This window comes from Macrobrachium nipponense, chromosome 31 (genome assembly GCF_015104395.2).
Source record: "Macrobrachium nipponense isolate FS-2020 chromosome 31, ASM1510439v2, whole genome shotgun sequence".
NCBI lineage: Eukaryota > Metazoa > Arthropoda > Malacostraca > Decapoda > Palaemonidae > Macrobrachium > Macrobrachium nipponense.
The window spans coordinates 18,390,430-18,408,522 of record NC_061093.1 but is presented as its reverse complement, the minus strand read 5'-3'; the positions used below and the strand labels follow the sequence as shown (position 1 = coordinate 18,408,522).

The 18,093-nt window shown below is 42.8% G+C and overlaps 2 protein-coding genes across 8 annotated transcripts in view; both read right to left on the bottom strand.

Annotated features, from left to right (window-relative positions):
- The window catches only part of LOC135206659 (uncharacterized), a 117,692-nt gene extending 105,765 nt beyond the window's left edge, over positions 1 to 11,927 (bottom strand). For 2 of the 4 annotated variants that reach the window (XM_064238024.1, XM_064238027.1), the window contains exon 1: positions 8,875 to 8,954. The gene's annotated coding sequence lies outside the window, so the exon portion shown is untranslated. Of the gene's footprint in view, positions 1 to 7,284; positions 7,527 to 8,874; positions 8,955 to 11,908 lie in introns of those variants that run through there. The other 2 variants (XM_064238026.1, XM_064238025.1) reach the window with 2 other exon arrangements.
- A 2,654-nt stretch (positions 11,928 to 14,581) lies between these two features.
- Positions 14,582 to 18,093, bottom strand: part of LOC135206661 (zinc finger protein 436-like) — a 105,144-nt gene continuing 101,632 nt past the window's right edge. For all 4 annotated transcript variants that reach the window (XM_064238030.1, XM_064238032.1, XM_064238029.1 and 1 more), the window contains one exon: positions 14,582 to 14,685. In XM_064238030.1, the coding sequence (XP_064094100.1) occupies positions 14,639 to 14,685 (47 nt within the window). In that variant the 3' untranslated portion in view covers positions 14,582 to 14,638. The remainder of the gene's footprint in view (positions 14,686 to 18,093) is intronic.

Here is an 18,093-nt window from a genome sequence, read left to right as displayed (position 1 = left end):
GGTCACTGTATTCACTGACACTCTTACCTTGTGTTTCCATAGCTTTAAGCTGCTCCTGAAGCTCCCTGATCGAGGATCTCATTTTTTTCCATTTCTGAAAATGAATCCTTAGATTCAACACAGGGAGAATGCTGAGGTTATGGGAGAAACATCATCTAGCTTGTTAGCTTCTAATTCAGGCTCAAAAGAACAAGATCTACTCGAGCTTCTAGCTGAAGCTTTCCTAGCTCTATCCTTCTCTCTTTTCTTAATATAAGAAGCTAAATCCTTCCATCCTTTGCTCCGTAAGCCCTTCACATTCAGCACAAGTTCTATCAATGCACATTCAGAACCTCTACATTTACTACAAAGTGTATGAGGATCTACCTCTGCTTTAAACAACCTAGTTCTGCATTCTTCCCTTGCAGCAAACCCTAAACTTAGGTGTTACTTTAACTTCAGCCATCTTAATAGAAAAAACAAACCAAATCCAAGTCCTAATCCAGTCCAAAATAGCGTTATGCCAATCCCGAGAATAAACAAGAGTACTTCACCAAATGAGTCCAACCAATTCTCGGCAAATGAGCAGAATTCCAATCAGGAGAGACCAAACAACAGTTGTTGCCGGCCTCTGCGGACGAGAGAAAATCTGGCTCAGAAAACGGGAATGGTCGGATTCCGCCACCCAGCGGCGGGAATGGTAGATCACCTGACCTACCTGTAGCGTGTGCCGCGAGTTTGAATTTTCTGTCGGGACGACGGCAGTCTATAGCTAAGTATATATCTGCCGGGTAAGTTGCATGTATAAAAATATTTTTTTCCGCTTCCGCGCTCACTCTGAAACACCTCCGGCACACGGGAGACATTTTTTTTTTTACCGCTTCGGCGTTTAAGGGTTAAACCTCCAAACACGTGACTGACCACTCTCGCCTTGTCAGTGTCCAAGTTCCACCCTTATTGCACTGATGAAATTTCTTCCCAACTTTTCCGTTCCTTCAAAATTCGACAAGATATTAGGTTGTTTGACACTAAGCAACCTAATATCTTGTCAAGTACTGTATTCATAAAACTTCATTTTATTATAAAAATATTTTTTAAAAGTACCTTACCAAGTAATTACTCAGCTGAATCCCACATTGGTAAGGGGTTGGGATGAACAGACTAAACTAACTCAATGCAATAAAGAATGTTATTGTTGAACTAGAAGAATGGCTAACACTGGCTCAGTGTTTGTCGCTTGCTTACCTGGTAAGAGCACTACATCAGGAGACGCTGCCTCTGGTGGTGCTCATCTTACTATGTAATGGTGCAGCAGTGAGCCAGAGTTGCCTCTGCATCAGTGGAAGTCTTGCAACGGGGGATATGCCTGACCGCTGACAAGACTTAAAGATAAAACATTCATGCCCATGCCTGCAGTACCATAACAACAAGACCAGAATAAACCTGTCACCAATACACCATTACACAATACCAGGATAAAAAGACACTAACCAACCAACAAACTGGTGGGTCCTCCAGATACTAGGTACCCCCAGGCTGCCCATAACTCAACATCCTTAACACATGGAAAAGAAATAGGAGAGAGATAGTGTTTCTCCTATGCTTCCTCACCCAATACCACGCCAGCCACTGCCAAGGGTACTGCAATTTTCAAACACTGTTTCTAATTCTTTCATAAAATGTGATGCAAATATAGACTTACACCTCCAATAAGTTGATTGATGGACTGCAGAAAGTGACAAGCTTTGCTTAAAGGAGAGAGGTGGCCACAGCTCTGACTTCATGCGACCTCACTTTAAGCAACAGAAACAATTCCTCATGTATCCCGGAATGAGCTTCGAATATAAGACAGAACACCAGAGGTTACTTGAGGATCCCCTGATTTTCTACGTTCTTTCCAGGTAACACCTTACTGCTCTGACCGGGTAGAGAGCTCTTTCTTCCTCGTCCAATCCCAGGATACCCATTGTTAAGTTCCTTATGCGAAAAGAGGGAGGCCATGGCTTACTAGGATCCTCGTTATTGGCTAGAAAGCCCAAGGTGAAAGAGCAGACCGCGTCGCCTTGGGAGAATCCGACTCTTCTATCGATAGCGTGTAGCTCGCTCACGTTTAGCTGTGGCTAAGTCTACAAAGAATAACGTTTTGCATAAAACATCCTTGAGAGAGGTGGACTGTAAGCCACTTCAGCACCATGTCCAGGTTCCAGGAAACCACTGTCAACTTCTGCTTGGCAGTACTGAAATATTTCAGTAGGTCATGAAGATCTTGATTCACAGAAAGATCCAGATTGCGAGGCTTAAACACTGAAGAAAGCATGGCCCGGTAACCTTTAATTGTGGAAGATGAAAGGTTCTTAAAGTCCTTAAGTATAGGAGAAAATTGGTGATCTGGGCTACAGATGCCTCAGAAAAGTCAGGGACCGAACTGATCGGTGTTACCGTTCCACGTGTGGCTGGCATAGGAGGTTGTGCCAGTGGGGAATCTCTCTCGGTGCTTCGGCGAGAAGAGCCAGCAGGTCCAGATACCAAACAGCCTGAGGCCATTTGGGTGCCACCAGAATCATCCGTAGATTTGCGGTGACCAGCACCCTGCTGATCACCTTGCAAATCAGACTGAACGGGGGAAAGGCGTAGACGAAGAGGTTGTCCCACGGGTGTTGAAGAGCGTCCTCTGCAGCTGCCCATGGGTCCGGCACAACTGAGTAGAAAACCTCAAGTTTTCTGTTGTGCTGGGTGGCGAACAGATCCACAACTGGACGCCCCCACAGGTCAAAGAGCCTTTCCGCCACGTTTGGGTGAAGGGACCATTCGGTCCACATCACCTGATTCCGACGGCTGAGCTTGTCTGCCACTACATACACACCTGCAGCCAGCAACTCCTCCAGGTGTGTGCCCCAACCCTCGGTCAATGCGTCTGAGAACAGCAGCATCTCCAGGGGTGGGTGGGCAAAGGGGCACTCCTCTTACGAGGTTCCCGTTGTCCAGCCACCAGGCTAGGTCCTGCCTCACCTCCTCAGTGAGAAGCACGGGGAAGTACAGTGGGTGTCTTGCCAGTGAACAACTCTCCTTTAGTCTCCACTGAAGAGACTGCAGGTGAAGATGCCCACGAGAGACTAACTTCTCGAGAGACAACAGGTGACCGATCACGACCTGCCACTGCTGAGCTGGGCTGCTCCTGTAGGGACAGGAACTGTCTGGCTGCCTCCCTGAACCTGCTGATCCGCGAGTCTACAGGGAAGACTCGTCCTGCTACTGTATCGATCAGCATGCCCAGGTACTTTATCCTCTGTTTGGGCTCGAGATCTGACTTCTCGAAGTTCACACGATCCCGAGATCGCGGCAGAACTCGAGGAGTTGATCCCTGTCCTGTAGCAACTGGGAGCGGGAGCCAGGACCAGCCAATCATCGAGATACCTCAGAAGACGTATCTCTACCGAATGGGCCCAAGCTGACACCAGAGTGAACACTCGCGTGAACACCTGTGGGGCGGTTGAGAGACCGAACAAAGTGCCCTGAATTGGTACACCGTCCCGTCGAGGATGAAGCGGAGGTACTTCCTGGAGGACTGGTAGATGGGTATCTGGAAATACGCATCCTTTAGATCCACCGAAAGCATGAAGTCGTTCTCCCTGATAGAATCAACCAATGAGCGTGTTGTTTCCATCATGAACCGAGTCTGGCGAACGAAACCGTTCAAGGGAAAGAGATCTATCACCGGGGGCCAGGCCCCCGATGACTTCTCCACCAGGAAAAGTCGGCTTTACAAGCCCGGTGACTGATCCTGTATGATCTCCACAGCTCGTTTGCTCAGCATGGCTTCCACTTCTTGCCGAAGCGCTACGTCCCTGGCAGAACTGGGGATGTACGTCTGTAGATGGACCAGGTTGGAGGTGAGGGGTGGCCGCGACTCGAAGGGTAGTAGATATCCCTCCTGAAGGACATCCACTATCCAGGTCTCGGCTCTGTAGCGCTGCCAAGTTACCCAATGGTTCGCCAGGCAACCCCCTACTTCCAGCAGCAGGTGAGGGGGAACAGCATCCTTAGCGTTTCCCCTTCTTCAACTTCTTCCCGGTTCCTCCTCTGGAGGAGGAGGACTGGGAGGAGGGCCAGTCACTCCTTACCGTAGAAGTCGAAGGCTGGGTCTTTCCTCCCGGCTTCGACGAGGCCATCGTCTTAGCCGCAGAGGAAGCACTAGCCAAGTTCCTAGGCTTAGCCGCAGTGGCTCGAGGCTGCCCAGTCGTCTTTGAGACTGCCTGGTGGACTAAGCGGTCACTGTCCTCAGTGCGCCGCTGCTCCACCGCAGTGTCTACCATCTCTCTGGGAAAGAGAACGGGGGAACCCAGCACCAGTCCGTTTCTCAGACCCAAAGCTGCCTCATGCCCTGCCAACCTGGTCACTCGAGCGAGGACTGCGTCCCGACGTCTCAGAACCAGGTTGGCCCACAGGTTGGCCGTCTGGTGGGCCAGGTAAGAAAAGCCCTACCCCAAGACTGGCACAGTCTCCTGAAAGCCAGGTCTCCTTCAGGAGTGATGTTTCCTGAGGAGGCCGCGACCTTGGGCACTGTGAGGGACCACAGGTCCAGCCAGGAAACTGCTTGGAATGTTGCCATGGCAGTTGATTCCAACGCCAATGCCTCTTGCTGTGAGAACCAGAGGTTCTCGGCCAGCAGGCGTTGAGGACACACACCCGGAGTTAGCCTAGCCAGCTCTGGGTTAACCTGTTTGGGCGGCAGCGGGTCCTCTGAAGGCCCGTAGAAGCGCCTCTGTCGTGGTAGAGGAGGGGGAAGTAGCTTGGACGACCTGCCAGACCAAAGTGATCCCTCCTGTCCAGAGACGAGAGAGTCCACCTGGCCCAGCACACTGTAGGCCAAGGCTGATCGGGGCAGACCCATCGTCGTCCTGGGTTCCTTCTTAGGACCCCAAAACGACTCCAGCCTAGATGTAGGCTCCGAGGGCGGAAGCACTGATCCTTCCCTGAGGTCGTTGTGCTGACGAATCAGCACGATGACCTCTGCGAAAGACCTCTGGATCTTGGGAGTGAACTGCGTCCTGGGGAGATGGACTGTCAAGTCCATTCAGGGAGAACGCCTCCCGAGACCCTCCTCTTTCCACAGGAGGAACCACGACAGACCCCTCTTGGTCTCCTCCAGCCACTTGGGTGTATGATCTGGTCGGTCCCAAGATCGTGCCAGGTTCATAGGCCACCGTGGAGGGACCGCGAGAAGCGCACTCCTCGCGGTCGCTCCTAATCACCTCGCTCCTCCCGGTGTAGCCCGAGGAGGTTGAAGGGATAAGAGAGGAAGACCTGACGCTCTCCCCCTGCCCACCGGCAGGACCGGTGTGCTGGGGGGGCTGCAGGTGATCGCCAACCCGCAGTGACAATCGAGCTGCAGGCCTGGTCGCACGGTCTCCCTGGGGAGAACCACTGGACCGAGAACGGTAGCGACGGTCCCGAGCATCAGGAGAGCTGCTACCAATCACCCTATCCATCCGGTCCCGGTAAGGTCTAGGGGGACCGTCACGTCAACCCTGAGAACCGGCGAAATGCCACGAGAGCGATCGCTGGCCTGGCGGGAGTCACCTGAGCGACTGCCACCAGTCTTCCGCTCCGTGCCTGGGTCCTGGCGGCGAGCAGGCTAGGCTGCACGGTCACCCGCGGGCAACCGTACACTCGGTACCTCTTGTGAACGAGCGGCCGAGACGGTCCTTGGCACCGAGGCAGAACCTCTGGCGCCAGGAGAGGAAGTACCGGTTTTAGCCGGTACTCCTCCGGTCCCCATCTTCTTTTTCCTTGCGGAAGGAGAGATGGGTCCCATTCCCGAAGGAACAGGAGGACCAGCGGAAGCCCCAACTGTCCCACCGGAGTGGGACAGACCCTTAGAGGTCTCTGAGCGAGACTTCTTAGGGGGGGGAGGAGGCTACCTTCTTCTTCCTCGGCCGTGGGGCCTTGGAAGTTGAAGGGGAAGAGGCGACTGCAGACGACGACACCTTCCTTTTCTTCCTCTTCTTCTTCGTCAGCTTCCTCAGTACCAGCGTCAGGTCCTCCATCCAGGACAGAGCTGGCGCAGTTGCTGAAGCAACAGGGCCCAGCTGCACCTGTCCGGAGGGACCTTCGGTGGGGGCAGCAACACCACGGGCTGGAGCGACGACGGCAGGAACTGGTACAGGAGCGGCAGCAACAGGAACTGATGGCAGTACAGGGGCCAGCGACATCACAGGTACTGGCGGCAGGTCGAGCGGGAACTCTTGGGACACCGAAAGTCAGCGGCTGGAGCGAGGGCAGCGATGCCAGGTAGCGGGGTGATCTCCCTCCTTGGCAAACCCGGCAGCAGAGCCTGGACTGCAGCTGTCAGGGCAACCGTGGCCACGTGCTGCGTATACACCACGTGCTCCCACCCCGAGCAAACAGAAGACCCCGAATACAACTGAATGCCGAGGTGTAGCGCGCCCTCCTCTGTACTTCACTGGTCAAGTGAAGAGACGGACTGCGACACGCCCCCCAAAGGGGAAGGAGCCATACGCGGGAGCTGAGACAGAGGAAGGAAAGAGAAAGACGTGTCCGTAACCAGAGGAGTCGCTGGAGAGCCCTCCAACGACTCCTTGGGCGACTTACGCGCCTTCTTCCTCCCCTCGTATAGCTCCCACTGCTCCCCCGACCACGATACACATAATTCACAAGTCTCGGTGCGAGAGCATTCCCGCCCTCGGCACTGAGTACATAAATCATGAGGGTTTACCTCAAAGAGAGACCTAAAGGCCCTACACCTACAGCCTTCCACACCAGGGCACAATCTGCGGCTGACTGGGGGGCGAGGGGGGGGGGGGTCTCTCTGGCTCGTGGGAATCCATTGCACACGAATCACGAGCAATACAAACAATAAACACAAAGTACTTACAAGTTTCCACTCGCACAAGCACTCAGTTAAAGGGAAAGTAATGAAGGATGGCTTCGTAAAGAAGTAACCAAACATACGACACAGCGGGCCGAGCGGCAAAGAGCACGTCTTGTTCCGATGGCGGCTGAAAGCAAAGTGAAGCTTCCCCTCCCAGCCGGGCGGGACACCCGACTATCAGACAAGCAGTTAACTACCGAACCACCTTGTTCGAAAGCTTTCAACCGGTTCCAGCTGCCACTGATTACATTCCATATGTTACAGGACCGAGGGTTTATATTACGTGTCGGAACAAACATGACCCCAGAATAAGACATCCCATACTTCAACTAGCTAGTACGTATAGGCAACAAAATATTTTATTGTGCTGATTACAACTACAATCTTGAGTAACATCAATAAACATTACTTACATATGCAAATATTATTCAAATGAGGGCTAGGAAGGCTGGGAAGGACGTGGCAGCCACTGGAGACGAATAGGGCAAGATTCGACGAGAAGCCATAGATATTGGATTTAAAAACTGCCATGAACACATTTTACAAAGACTTCACGTGCTTATTTTAGTCCGTATGGTGGTTTCATATATCTCATTTTGTTGACAAAACTTCAAACTTTTGAGTGGTAGGGTAAAATACCGAATGGCCAGCCTCTACTGTAGCACAACCACCTTCCCAAAAAAGTACTTTAACACGTCCTGTAACCAAGGATGGACATTAGTCGAGAGCTAGTGTCTGTCAATGCAACACCTTGAGACCTCTACTTTCCTCTCAAAGTAATTTTTTTTGGAGTCAACTACCCATTTTTTTCTCCCAATTCACAAATTTAGGCCATACTAGGTACTAATTTCCAATTTTTTGGGAAGGTGGTGGCACTATGGTAGAGGCTGGTCATTCAGTATTTTACCCTCTCCTTAAAGATTTAATTGTATTGCAGTTTCCCCAATTAAATATTGATTGGGATTTTTTTTTCATGAATTGTCGCACTTCTGTTGTTTACCCCATGGCCTCAATTTGTGACTTGAGAGAAAACCCTTCGAGAGGAGAGTAAAGGTCTCAAGGTGTTGCTTCCGTGGACTCTGGCTCGTGATCGATGTCTATCCTGGGTTACAGGAAGTGTTAAAGTTATATTTTGGGAAGGTGGTCAAGCTACAGTAGAGGTGGTCGCCAAGTGGCCATTGACTGTTTACCCTATCTGACGCGCCACTAGCCTACTGCTTATGTTAATCATTACACTGGCTTAAACTACTAATCAGTAAGCTTGCCATGCCTACCTTTAGGCCTAATTAAAATAAAAACTTAGTCTAGGTAGTAGGGTGAAATACTGAATGGCCGGCCTTTACCGTAGCGCGGCCACCTTCCCGAAAAAGTACTTTCACACGTCCTGTAACCAAGGATAGACATTACCTACTAGTCAAGAGCTAGTGTCCGTCAAAGCAACATCTTGAAACCTCTACTTTTCTCTTGAAGTAAGTTTTTGGTACTAGGCTGTCGGTATTTCTACAAAAGCAGTCCGCACGGACCGCAAGGAACGTAACCGTGGATACGACATCCACTAGGGATTGAGGCGTCCAATGTATTTCACCGGGTTCAGTACTAGCCCCAGGGGGATTAGGCTAATTATAAGTCGTTCGAATAGGTAAATAGCCTAAGTACCTAGTAGTACCTACCTAATATTATTAAGGGTTCTTAAATAATTCTTGTTCAAGTAGGTAAAACTGCATAGAAAAACGGTATAGGTAAAGTTCGCAGATCCGGGGACAGATCCTACAATTCCAGACCATTACCCCAAATAACAAATGCATATACCTAGGTACTACCTAGAATAAAAGTTGTCCAGAATTCCAAAATATAGCCTAGTAGGCCTACTAGTAGGTAGTAGGTACTACCAGAAAAGTCTTTTATCCTATTAAAATCCATAGTAGCCTACAGAGGCCTATTTAACACAGACTGATACGGACAATTTTTTAAAAAATCATAAAAACAAACATATCAATTCTTACCTTCGTAAACAAAACAATACCTAGGTAGTTACGTTTCACGTTGGTATCAGCAGCACATGTACGGTGATGTACTAGCCTACCTACCTACTACTATCTGCGTTAGGTATGTAGTAGTAGTACGGGAAATTAAACTTTTAACTACGATAATACTAAGTATATTTTTACTTACGTTTCTTGTCCCGTAAAACTTCTCTTATACAGTACAGTACACTAATATAAATGAGAACATGCAATTAAATATCTTACTACTCAAACTCATACCATAAGGAATTGTTTACAATTTAGAAATCATAGATCTCTGGGAAGTAGACACTAACATTAAGTCTGAAGTATACAAGAGAAAATGGGGTTTCCATTTAAAAAGTAGTTTTAAATTTTATAATAATAATAGATATTAGTATTCAGTTTTCTATATAAAACTTCACATAGGGGTTAAACAAATGTTTTTGTTTGTATGGTGTTTTTGTTTTACGTTGCATGGAACCAGTGGTTATTCAGCAACGGGACCAACAGCTTTACGTGATCCGATTTCCGAAATTCCGAACAACGTCAGAGTGAAATTCTATCACCAGAAATACACATCTCTCATTCCTCAATGGAATGGCCGAGAATCGAACCAGCGACCACCGAGGTGGGACTCCAACACCATACCAACCACGCCACTGAGGAGCTTGGTTTAACAAATGCCTCAGGACAAGAAGTGTTAAATCTAACTATTTCTAAACTCATAATGCAGCACACGGGGTCCTAACCGCAGAAACTATATCCTACTAAGATCTCAGAATGACATATTGACAAATGTAATATAGCTAATGTTTCTATTTGTGTGGATTATGCAGACCAAAATAGAATTTAATATAATTCGGAAAAATCAGGGTCACGTAATATTCTATTCTGGGGACGAATAGAAAGAACAGCATAGGTACTTCATTAGAAAACTATATGTGTAAAACACTTTTTTACATTATTCTTTAATGTTAATGCTTTCCATTTTTTTTTTTTATCTAAGCTCCCAGGTCACCGACGGCACTTTACTTGGCCCGCAAATTCGCATCATAAACGCGAGGAATGGTTCCTGGTTCTTGAGCGAATGCGCAACACACACAGTTGCGGGCACTCAATACTGTAGCTACTATTAAGTATAATCAAGAGCAAACTTAACTTAGGCTAGAACTACTTTCAAGATTTGCACTTATCTTTTGTTATTTTAGGCACCCACCTCCATTGTTATTTACTGTTTCTTCCCTTATAAGCTTTTATATTACATTTATATTTTTAAATGGTTGTTTTGATTCATTAAATTTTTCTTATCAAATTGCACTGACTTAGGGAATTTACGCCTCACCAGAGGCGTATACTTTCTAAAATGGTACTAACCTAAGGGTTTTTATGCCACACCAAAGTTGCCATTTATTTTTTTTAAGCTTCTTTTATAGTGTCATCACTGTTAGACCTTCCGGACCATGCAACTAGTTCACCCATCTACACGAATGAGCACCAGCCCCTGCCAAGGCCCAGACGAAAGACCGTAGGGCCAGTAATCATATCCCCAGGGGTCCCGTGAGAACTGAAAACCCAAAATCCTCATTATAAGACTATATCCTCCAAAGAGGAAAATGGTGCAAGCTGAAATAGTTTTTTGTCGGGTCTCACTATTTACGATCTTAGATATATATTTGTTTTATAATTGTAAATTTGTTTAATTACTGTGTATTAACAGATAAAACAATTTTTGTCTGGCCCAAACCTTTAGTTACTTTATTGCCCACCTAATTATTAACTGTTTTGATAAATAAAAATAAATAAATAGATAAATAATTAATACAGTGTCTGAATCCGAACTCGGCAGTTCAGCCTTATATTGTTGTTGAATATTTAGGAACTTTTCCTACATTCAGTTGGCTAGCACATGGGAATTCAAAGGACTGTGGTGTTGAGTACGTGCGAATTCAGGGACTGTCTTAGAACACATTGGAGAAGCAGTTAAAATACACCAGCCACGTTTAGTGTTTACCTGACTGATCTTGGAAAACAGCTGCTTCAACTACATGCAACAAATACACAATGTCAAGTACCGAATGAAAAGAGAGAGCGGCCTGGGTAAATTCTAATAATTTGTTGACCGTATTCAGCAAATAGATAATTTAGTGCACTCTCAATTTTTTACAGCGAGTGATACATGGGAAAAATAAAATTCCTTCTGTCGTTACGTTACACCCAACAACAAATTGCAGACATCAAACGTTTTTGCTGTGAACCTTCTAGGGATATTCTGGGTACAGATCCTTCAATCTGGGAGAACTTTTGTCACAACAACAGTGTATAAATATCCAGCCGTCGAGCGTGACAGCACTAAAGAGCATCCAATCTTTTTTTGGTTCAATGTTCCTCCATGGTAATGCCAAATTTGAAGATTGACATGTTCCTATCTCACCTGCCCATCCTCTTTATCTGATGAGTTAATAATTAGGTGGGCAATAAATTGACTAAATATTTGGACCATGGCAAAAATTATATTTTATCTGTTAATACACAGTAATTAACACCTTTACAATTATAAAAGAAACTAGGCTCGTTCCGGTTGTTTAGTGTCCGCTTCGGTAAATAGTGATAGCCCTACCGGTTATGGCCCCTAAAGATGGACGGCTGGATGGATGGTTCGACCCTAGCATACTTCACTGAGTCAACTGGCAATCGCAAATTGGCCATAAAATAAGTAGTCTTACTTAGAGATAAGTATAAAAAATTTTAAGTCATGCCTTGTCTTGATAAAAAGTTCACTTAACAAGCAATTTTAACAGGTAGCTACCCTTCTTACCCAGCTTCGCAACTGCCAAAACTGCCTTGCCTTCCCAACCTCTCTCTCTCTCTCTCTCTTTCTTAGTTAATACGGTTTTTCGTCGGACGTGTTTTATATCACCAACCGTGGCATAGTTAACATTAATTGACGTCTTAACTACGTCATTTTCACCATCTCCACTGGACTTCAATATTAATTGTTGACATAACCGTTTTGTCACCAGTTCTCTCTCACCTATCGAGTCCACATAGGAAGGCACTTGGAACTTGTGGAAGTTGGAACGCTTAGTTGACATCTCCGCTCTTCCTTCGCCTGCGCTGAGCTTGTTTGAATTCGGCCAAAGGCCACGGAATAGTCATGAAATTTGTGCTGTCTTGGCCCTGATCAACCAGTTTGCTTTCTCTCCGATATACAGACTCTTAGTCACTCATAAGACAAGTGTTGCTTGTTTGGAATTGTATAGATTCACTCTTTGTAATAGTCTTTTTCTAATACACACAAAAACCCGCGCGTAGCGGTAGTGTATAATGTTAATTTTGCTTATCGGACGAGAAGCGGTGTTTTCAACGTGGTATGACCGTTGGCAATTTTGCTTATCACTACTTTCATTCTCTAATGCACTAGCCTCAGTGGCGTGGTTGGTTTGGTGTTTGCTTCTCACCTGGCGGTCACGGGTTCGATTCTCGGCCATTCCATTGAGGAGTGAGAGATGTGTATTTCTGGTGATGGAAGTTCACTCCCGACGTGGTTCGGAAGTCACGTAAAGCTGAATAACCACTGGTTCCATGCAACGTAAAACCACCATACAAACAAAACAAACACTGGCCCTTATAACCAAACAGGCGAGAACCAATATAATTTCCTGTCCTCATCCTCCCTGATGCTATCCAAGAAAACACGCTTTATTTAAGATCCCATAAGTCAAATTCATATCGTATCCAGTCGTTATCTATTCCTTGGTAGGACTGGCAAATGGGGACATAAAATGTTCCCATCCTCACTGATAATCGTGCTTTCAACCATAGCTACTAATTAATTTTTCCATGTATGATATAATGTGATATAGGAAAATAAGATGCAAAGGTTATTTAAAAAGGTATATATTTATAAGTAAGTTCAGATATCAGTGACAAGAGTTATACATGTTACATATAACAGCACACTTTGTTATAAGTTGAAATATTTCATAGGTCTCATCTTCTTACACCATACAAACAATCTCTCTCTCTCTCTCTCTCTCTCTCTCTCTCTCTCTCTCTCTCTCTCTCTCTCTCTCTGAATCACGAAAGTTTGGAACGTGATAAATCCATAAATAAAGGTATAAGCCACGAAGGAAAGGTAAACAATGGAGTTTCTGCACATTGTTTATCTTTCCTTTGTGGCTTATACCTTTATATATATATATATATATATATATATATATATATATATATATATATATATCTACACTATATATATCATATATCTGGGTCAAGGGCAGGAACATAAAATCAGATGACATAGTAACCATTTATTCCAACGTTTCGTGATTCTCAATCACATCTTCAGGGATATTTACAATAATAAAGTACAATGTAGATATTAAATCACAAAAAAATTAATTTTCTTTTCCTTTAAATCTAAAGTGAACTAAAACTCACAAGGACACCACAAAAAGATTTAGATTCATGAGGTGAGGAAGGATAACATGCTTAAACACAGATGTATTCAGAAATAACAAAAAATAGTTAAAACAAACAACATACTTAAGGTCAATACACACAAAAACTAATCCAGGATTTTCTAACATAACATCAAACGTAAAACAGAGATCAGATATGAAGATTTTAAAATTATTAGGCATACAAGTAATTCACGAGAACTACTCATTCTGGAAACATCAACATTAAACATGTTCCCTCACTGAACTGCCAAACGACCACTGTACCCTTATATTTATCTCAACTCTGCCTGCCTGGAAAAATCTTTGTATCTTATAATTTTAGTTTGTTTTTTTTAGCCTCTGTTTTTAATTTTGTCTGTATTCAAGTATGTTGTTTGTTTTAATTCTTTATTACTCATGGATCTAAAACCTCTTTTGTTCTGTCGTTGCGAGTTTTAGTTCACTTTGTACTAAAAAAAATAATTTAAATTTCCTTTCCTTTTTTTATGATTGAATATTTATACATTGTACATTATCATTGTAGATATATCCCTGAAGAGATATATATATATATATATATATATATATATATATATAGATATATATATATATATATATATATATATATATATATATATATATATATATATATATATTATATATATATGAATACTTATCACATCACCGTGATTCATATACATCATTCGAGCTACAAATGTCCTTTAATATCTAATTCGCTCTACCTCAGAATTGATATATTTTCATATATGTACCGAAGGGGAATTTTTAGTTGATAATAATTTCGTCCCCCATGGATCGAACCACCGTCCAGTGGACGGGAAACGAAATCAGAAATGTTTCTGATTTTGTTTCCCGTCCACTGGACGGTGGTTCGATCCCATGGGGGGACGAAATTATGATCAACTAAAAATTCCCTTTGGCACATATATGAAAATATATCAATTCCGAGGTAGAGCAAATTAGATATTAAAGGACATTTGTAGCTTGAATGATATATATATATATATATATATATTTATATATATATATATATATATATATATATATATATATATATATTATATATAATAATATATATATATATATAATATATATTATATATATATATTATATATATAATACCTTTCCAATTTCACTTTTCAGGGTGAAAGACAGTCAATGATATTTATTTTCATTCAACCAAAGTCCGCATACACGTAAGATGTATAACACCCCTTTCCAATTCAGTATTTCTCTTCAAATGACCCATTACCAAGACTGTTTACATATTCTCCCCAGTGCTGATTTGGTTTTTGACATCCTCACCTATTTTGGCGTGGGTGCACTGACTGCCTCTTCAACAATTTGCCTGTAAGAAGTATAACACATTAAAGAATAAAGCAGCAATTAAAAGAATGACAATTTGTGAGTTAAAAAACTCACCTTCTTTGCCTGGTGGGGACTTAAAATACAGTAGCTGCTTAGAGCATTATATCATTGTACATTCTAAGCATCATCGACATTAATAAAAAAATGATCCATTACAAAAAGAATAAACATTATGAGTGTAGCCTGTGTTTACTAACAGAACCATAGCAAGTAATACAGAAAAAACATTCATATTCACAAAGTATATAAAACTCTAAAAGACCCCAATTAATTGCAGAGGGGTCCCTACCCATATCTTTGTAACATATGGATCTTTGCAAAGTTTTACAACTGGCTGACCTACAGTCTACTCTACTGTAATCAAGGAAGAAAATTTTTTTGTTCTTTCAGCAATGGGATTTATATATAAAAAATTTATTTAATCCAGCATTCATAGGTTTTATGCCACACATTCTTAGCAAACAATTCATCTCAGAGGTTCCATTGTTTCTAATTGCATTCAACATCTACACTAGCTTCCATAGAAGAGAATAAGCTCAACAATCCCTTCATATATTTCAACCTTGGCTTTCATAGGCACTCTATTTTCTTCATAATTTTTTGTGTACATCGTGCTACCTTCCAGCTTCACCCTCTCTGTGCTTACCTCTTTCCTTACTCTGTCATCATCCAAATATTTACTATAAGTACCTATAAAAATCTACTACTTCTATCCTACTACCATTCATATTAACATTTATTACTCCATCTTCCTGTTTAAAAATAAATGTCTTAATCTCTAGCTTGGTCACATTTGCTCAACTTTATCCTCTTAGAAATGCTGTACTAAGAATTTTTCATTAGTCTTGTCAGTTTTCTTTTCACTATCCGTAGCGCATCACTCAAGCATCAACATTCCAACATTCCTCTCATATCCCATATTACTAATAACCTTGTACTTACAACCACTGTCCATTATCTGACTTCTCAAATCACTCCATTCACACAAATATGAAACAACCTTTTCACACCTTTGTTGAGTTGAATTGAATATACAATTTAGGCCAAATGCCAAGCACTGGGACCTATGAGGTTATTCAGAGCTGAAATGGAAATTGACAGTAAAAGGTTTGAAAAGTGTAAATGGAGGAAAACCTCGCATTTGCACTAAGAATCAAGTACTATTATGAGAGGGTGAAAGTAAGATGAAAATGAACATGAAAGGAGGTATGTACAGTAAAATAAACAAAAGTGGTAGCAACTAAGGGCGAAGGCATGCTGCAAAGAACCCTAAGTAATGCCTACAGTGCAGTGCATGAGGCCCACTGACGGCAGTACCCCTTTACGGGGTTCACACCTTCGTTGCAGGCCCATCTTCACCCCAAACAATCACTCCCACATAAAAACTCCAATATAAATTTTTATAGCTCTCAGCAGCTCACCATCAATACCATACATATATCCTCACCATTACTTTTAGCTGCTTACCATCAATACCATACATATATCCTCACCATTACTTTTAGCTGCTTACCATCAATACCATACATATATCCTCACCACTACCTTTCTATCTGATCAATTCTATCACATTTTCTGTAGTGCCATGTATGCTACATTTAGCTTTTCCTTTTACTTTCAAACATTTTACATAAATATTTCATAACAAACCCATGATACACACACCCTCTTTCCTGTCTAAAGCCAAGCTGTTCTTCCCCTATCATTCTTTCTATTATGTATTTGTTTTACCTTCTCAAACATTGTAGACTAAGATATGATTCCCCCTATTATTCTTAGTCTCTTTAATCATTGTTATCCTTACATAACAAAACAATTATTCCTCTCATCCATGTCTTTGAAACCCTTCTGGCATCTTTCAATTTTCAGGCACTTAATAACTTCCACAAGAGTCTCAAATATACACTAACTCTTTCATTGCATTATTAAACTCTGCTTCTGTCAACTTGAAGCTGTTTTTCCTTAAAAGCGGATGACTCCAGAGAAAACAAAAAACCAACCAATGCTACATTTCTACTTTAAATTTTATATTGTGGATGAACCCTGTGCAAAAAACGTCTACATTACTAATAGCAATTTCATACATTGACACAGATTCATCAGAAAATACCCCCTATAAACATAGTGGCATTGAATTCACCTCTATTGTACATTAAGTCATGTGTTTCTATATATTCAAGGCCTTCAGTTCCTTTACAGTGGTACCTTAGTTTTCATACATAATCCATTCCAGAAGTCTTGCGAAGTCGGAAATGTATGAAACTTAAAACAATAATTCCCACAAGGAATAATGTAAATCCAATTAATGCTTTCCAGACACCCAAAAATATATTTTAAAATAAATTTAATAAAGAATAAACTCAGTTTTCCATACAGAAAACAATGATAAATAAATATATGTAATGACCTGGATGAAATGGATGAGTAAACATTTAACATCACTCAAATCTTTGTTAGACTCTTGTTAGCGTATGGAAGATGGAGAGGAGGGGAGAGGGAGGAAGAGAGGTTATTGTTTGGAAGGGGAATCCTCCTCCAGAAGGCTTCAAGTGACAAGGACCTATCTGGAGTTACTTCTCCTCTTTGTTTTTCACTGGCACTATCTCTGGGGTTACTTCCCCTTTGTTTTTTACTGACACTAGGACCAGCGTGATGTCACTGGAACCCTGGTTGCACAACAATACTGTCCCGAGACATTTGTTTCTGGCAGCTCATGTTTAAAATTTACCTCAAGTAAAACAGGGCATTGTCATTAAACATGTTGGAGACATGGATTATAACATCCCTATTGGGAGGATATTTCTCCACAACAGTTTTCACATCACTCCACTTTGGAAACATGAAGTAGGAACATTATTTATGCCCATTTGCTTTCTGAATTTCTAAACCAGCCTCTGGTGGCCTTAAATTCACTAACAGTAGCACTTGTAGGCATTTTCTTACTGAGATCTACATGCAACATCCTCCAACACTTTGCTATGAGTTCTTTCTTAAATTCTATAGATTTCTTGCCTTTTTTACTAAAGGATTGACACTTGGAACTTTCTTTGGTCCCATGATGGCTTACTTAGCAGTTGCACTCAATAAAAAAGCATAATAAACAACAGACACAAAAGCAGAATGGGTCATGAGAGAACATGGGATGCTTCGTTTGAGCACTCGGTACGGGCCGAGTCGCAAGGTGGGCCCTAGAAGGAGTGTTTCTAGGTATACGAATTCCGAGGAAACGTACGAAACCTGTGTATAAATTTGTCAAAAGAAAAAAGTCAACAAAACCACATCTAGCAAAAACCAGGCCATACAAATCAGAGGTTTGACTGTACTTTCATATCTCAATATACAGTAAATGTACTCATTGTTGAAATTCTCAGTTCCACAGATCATTTAT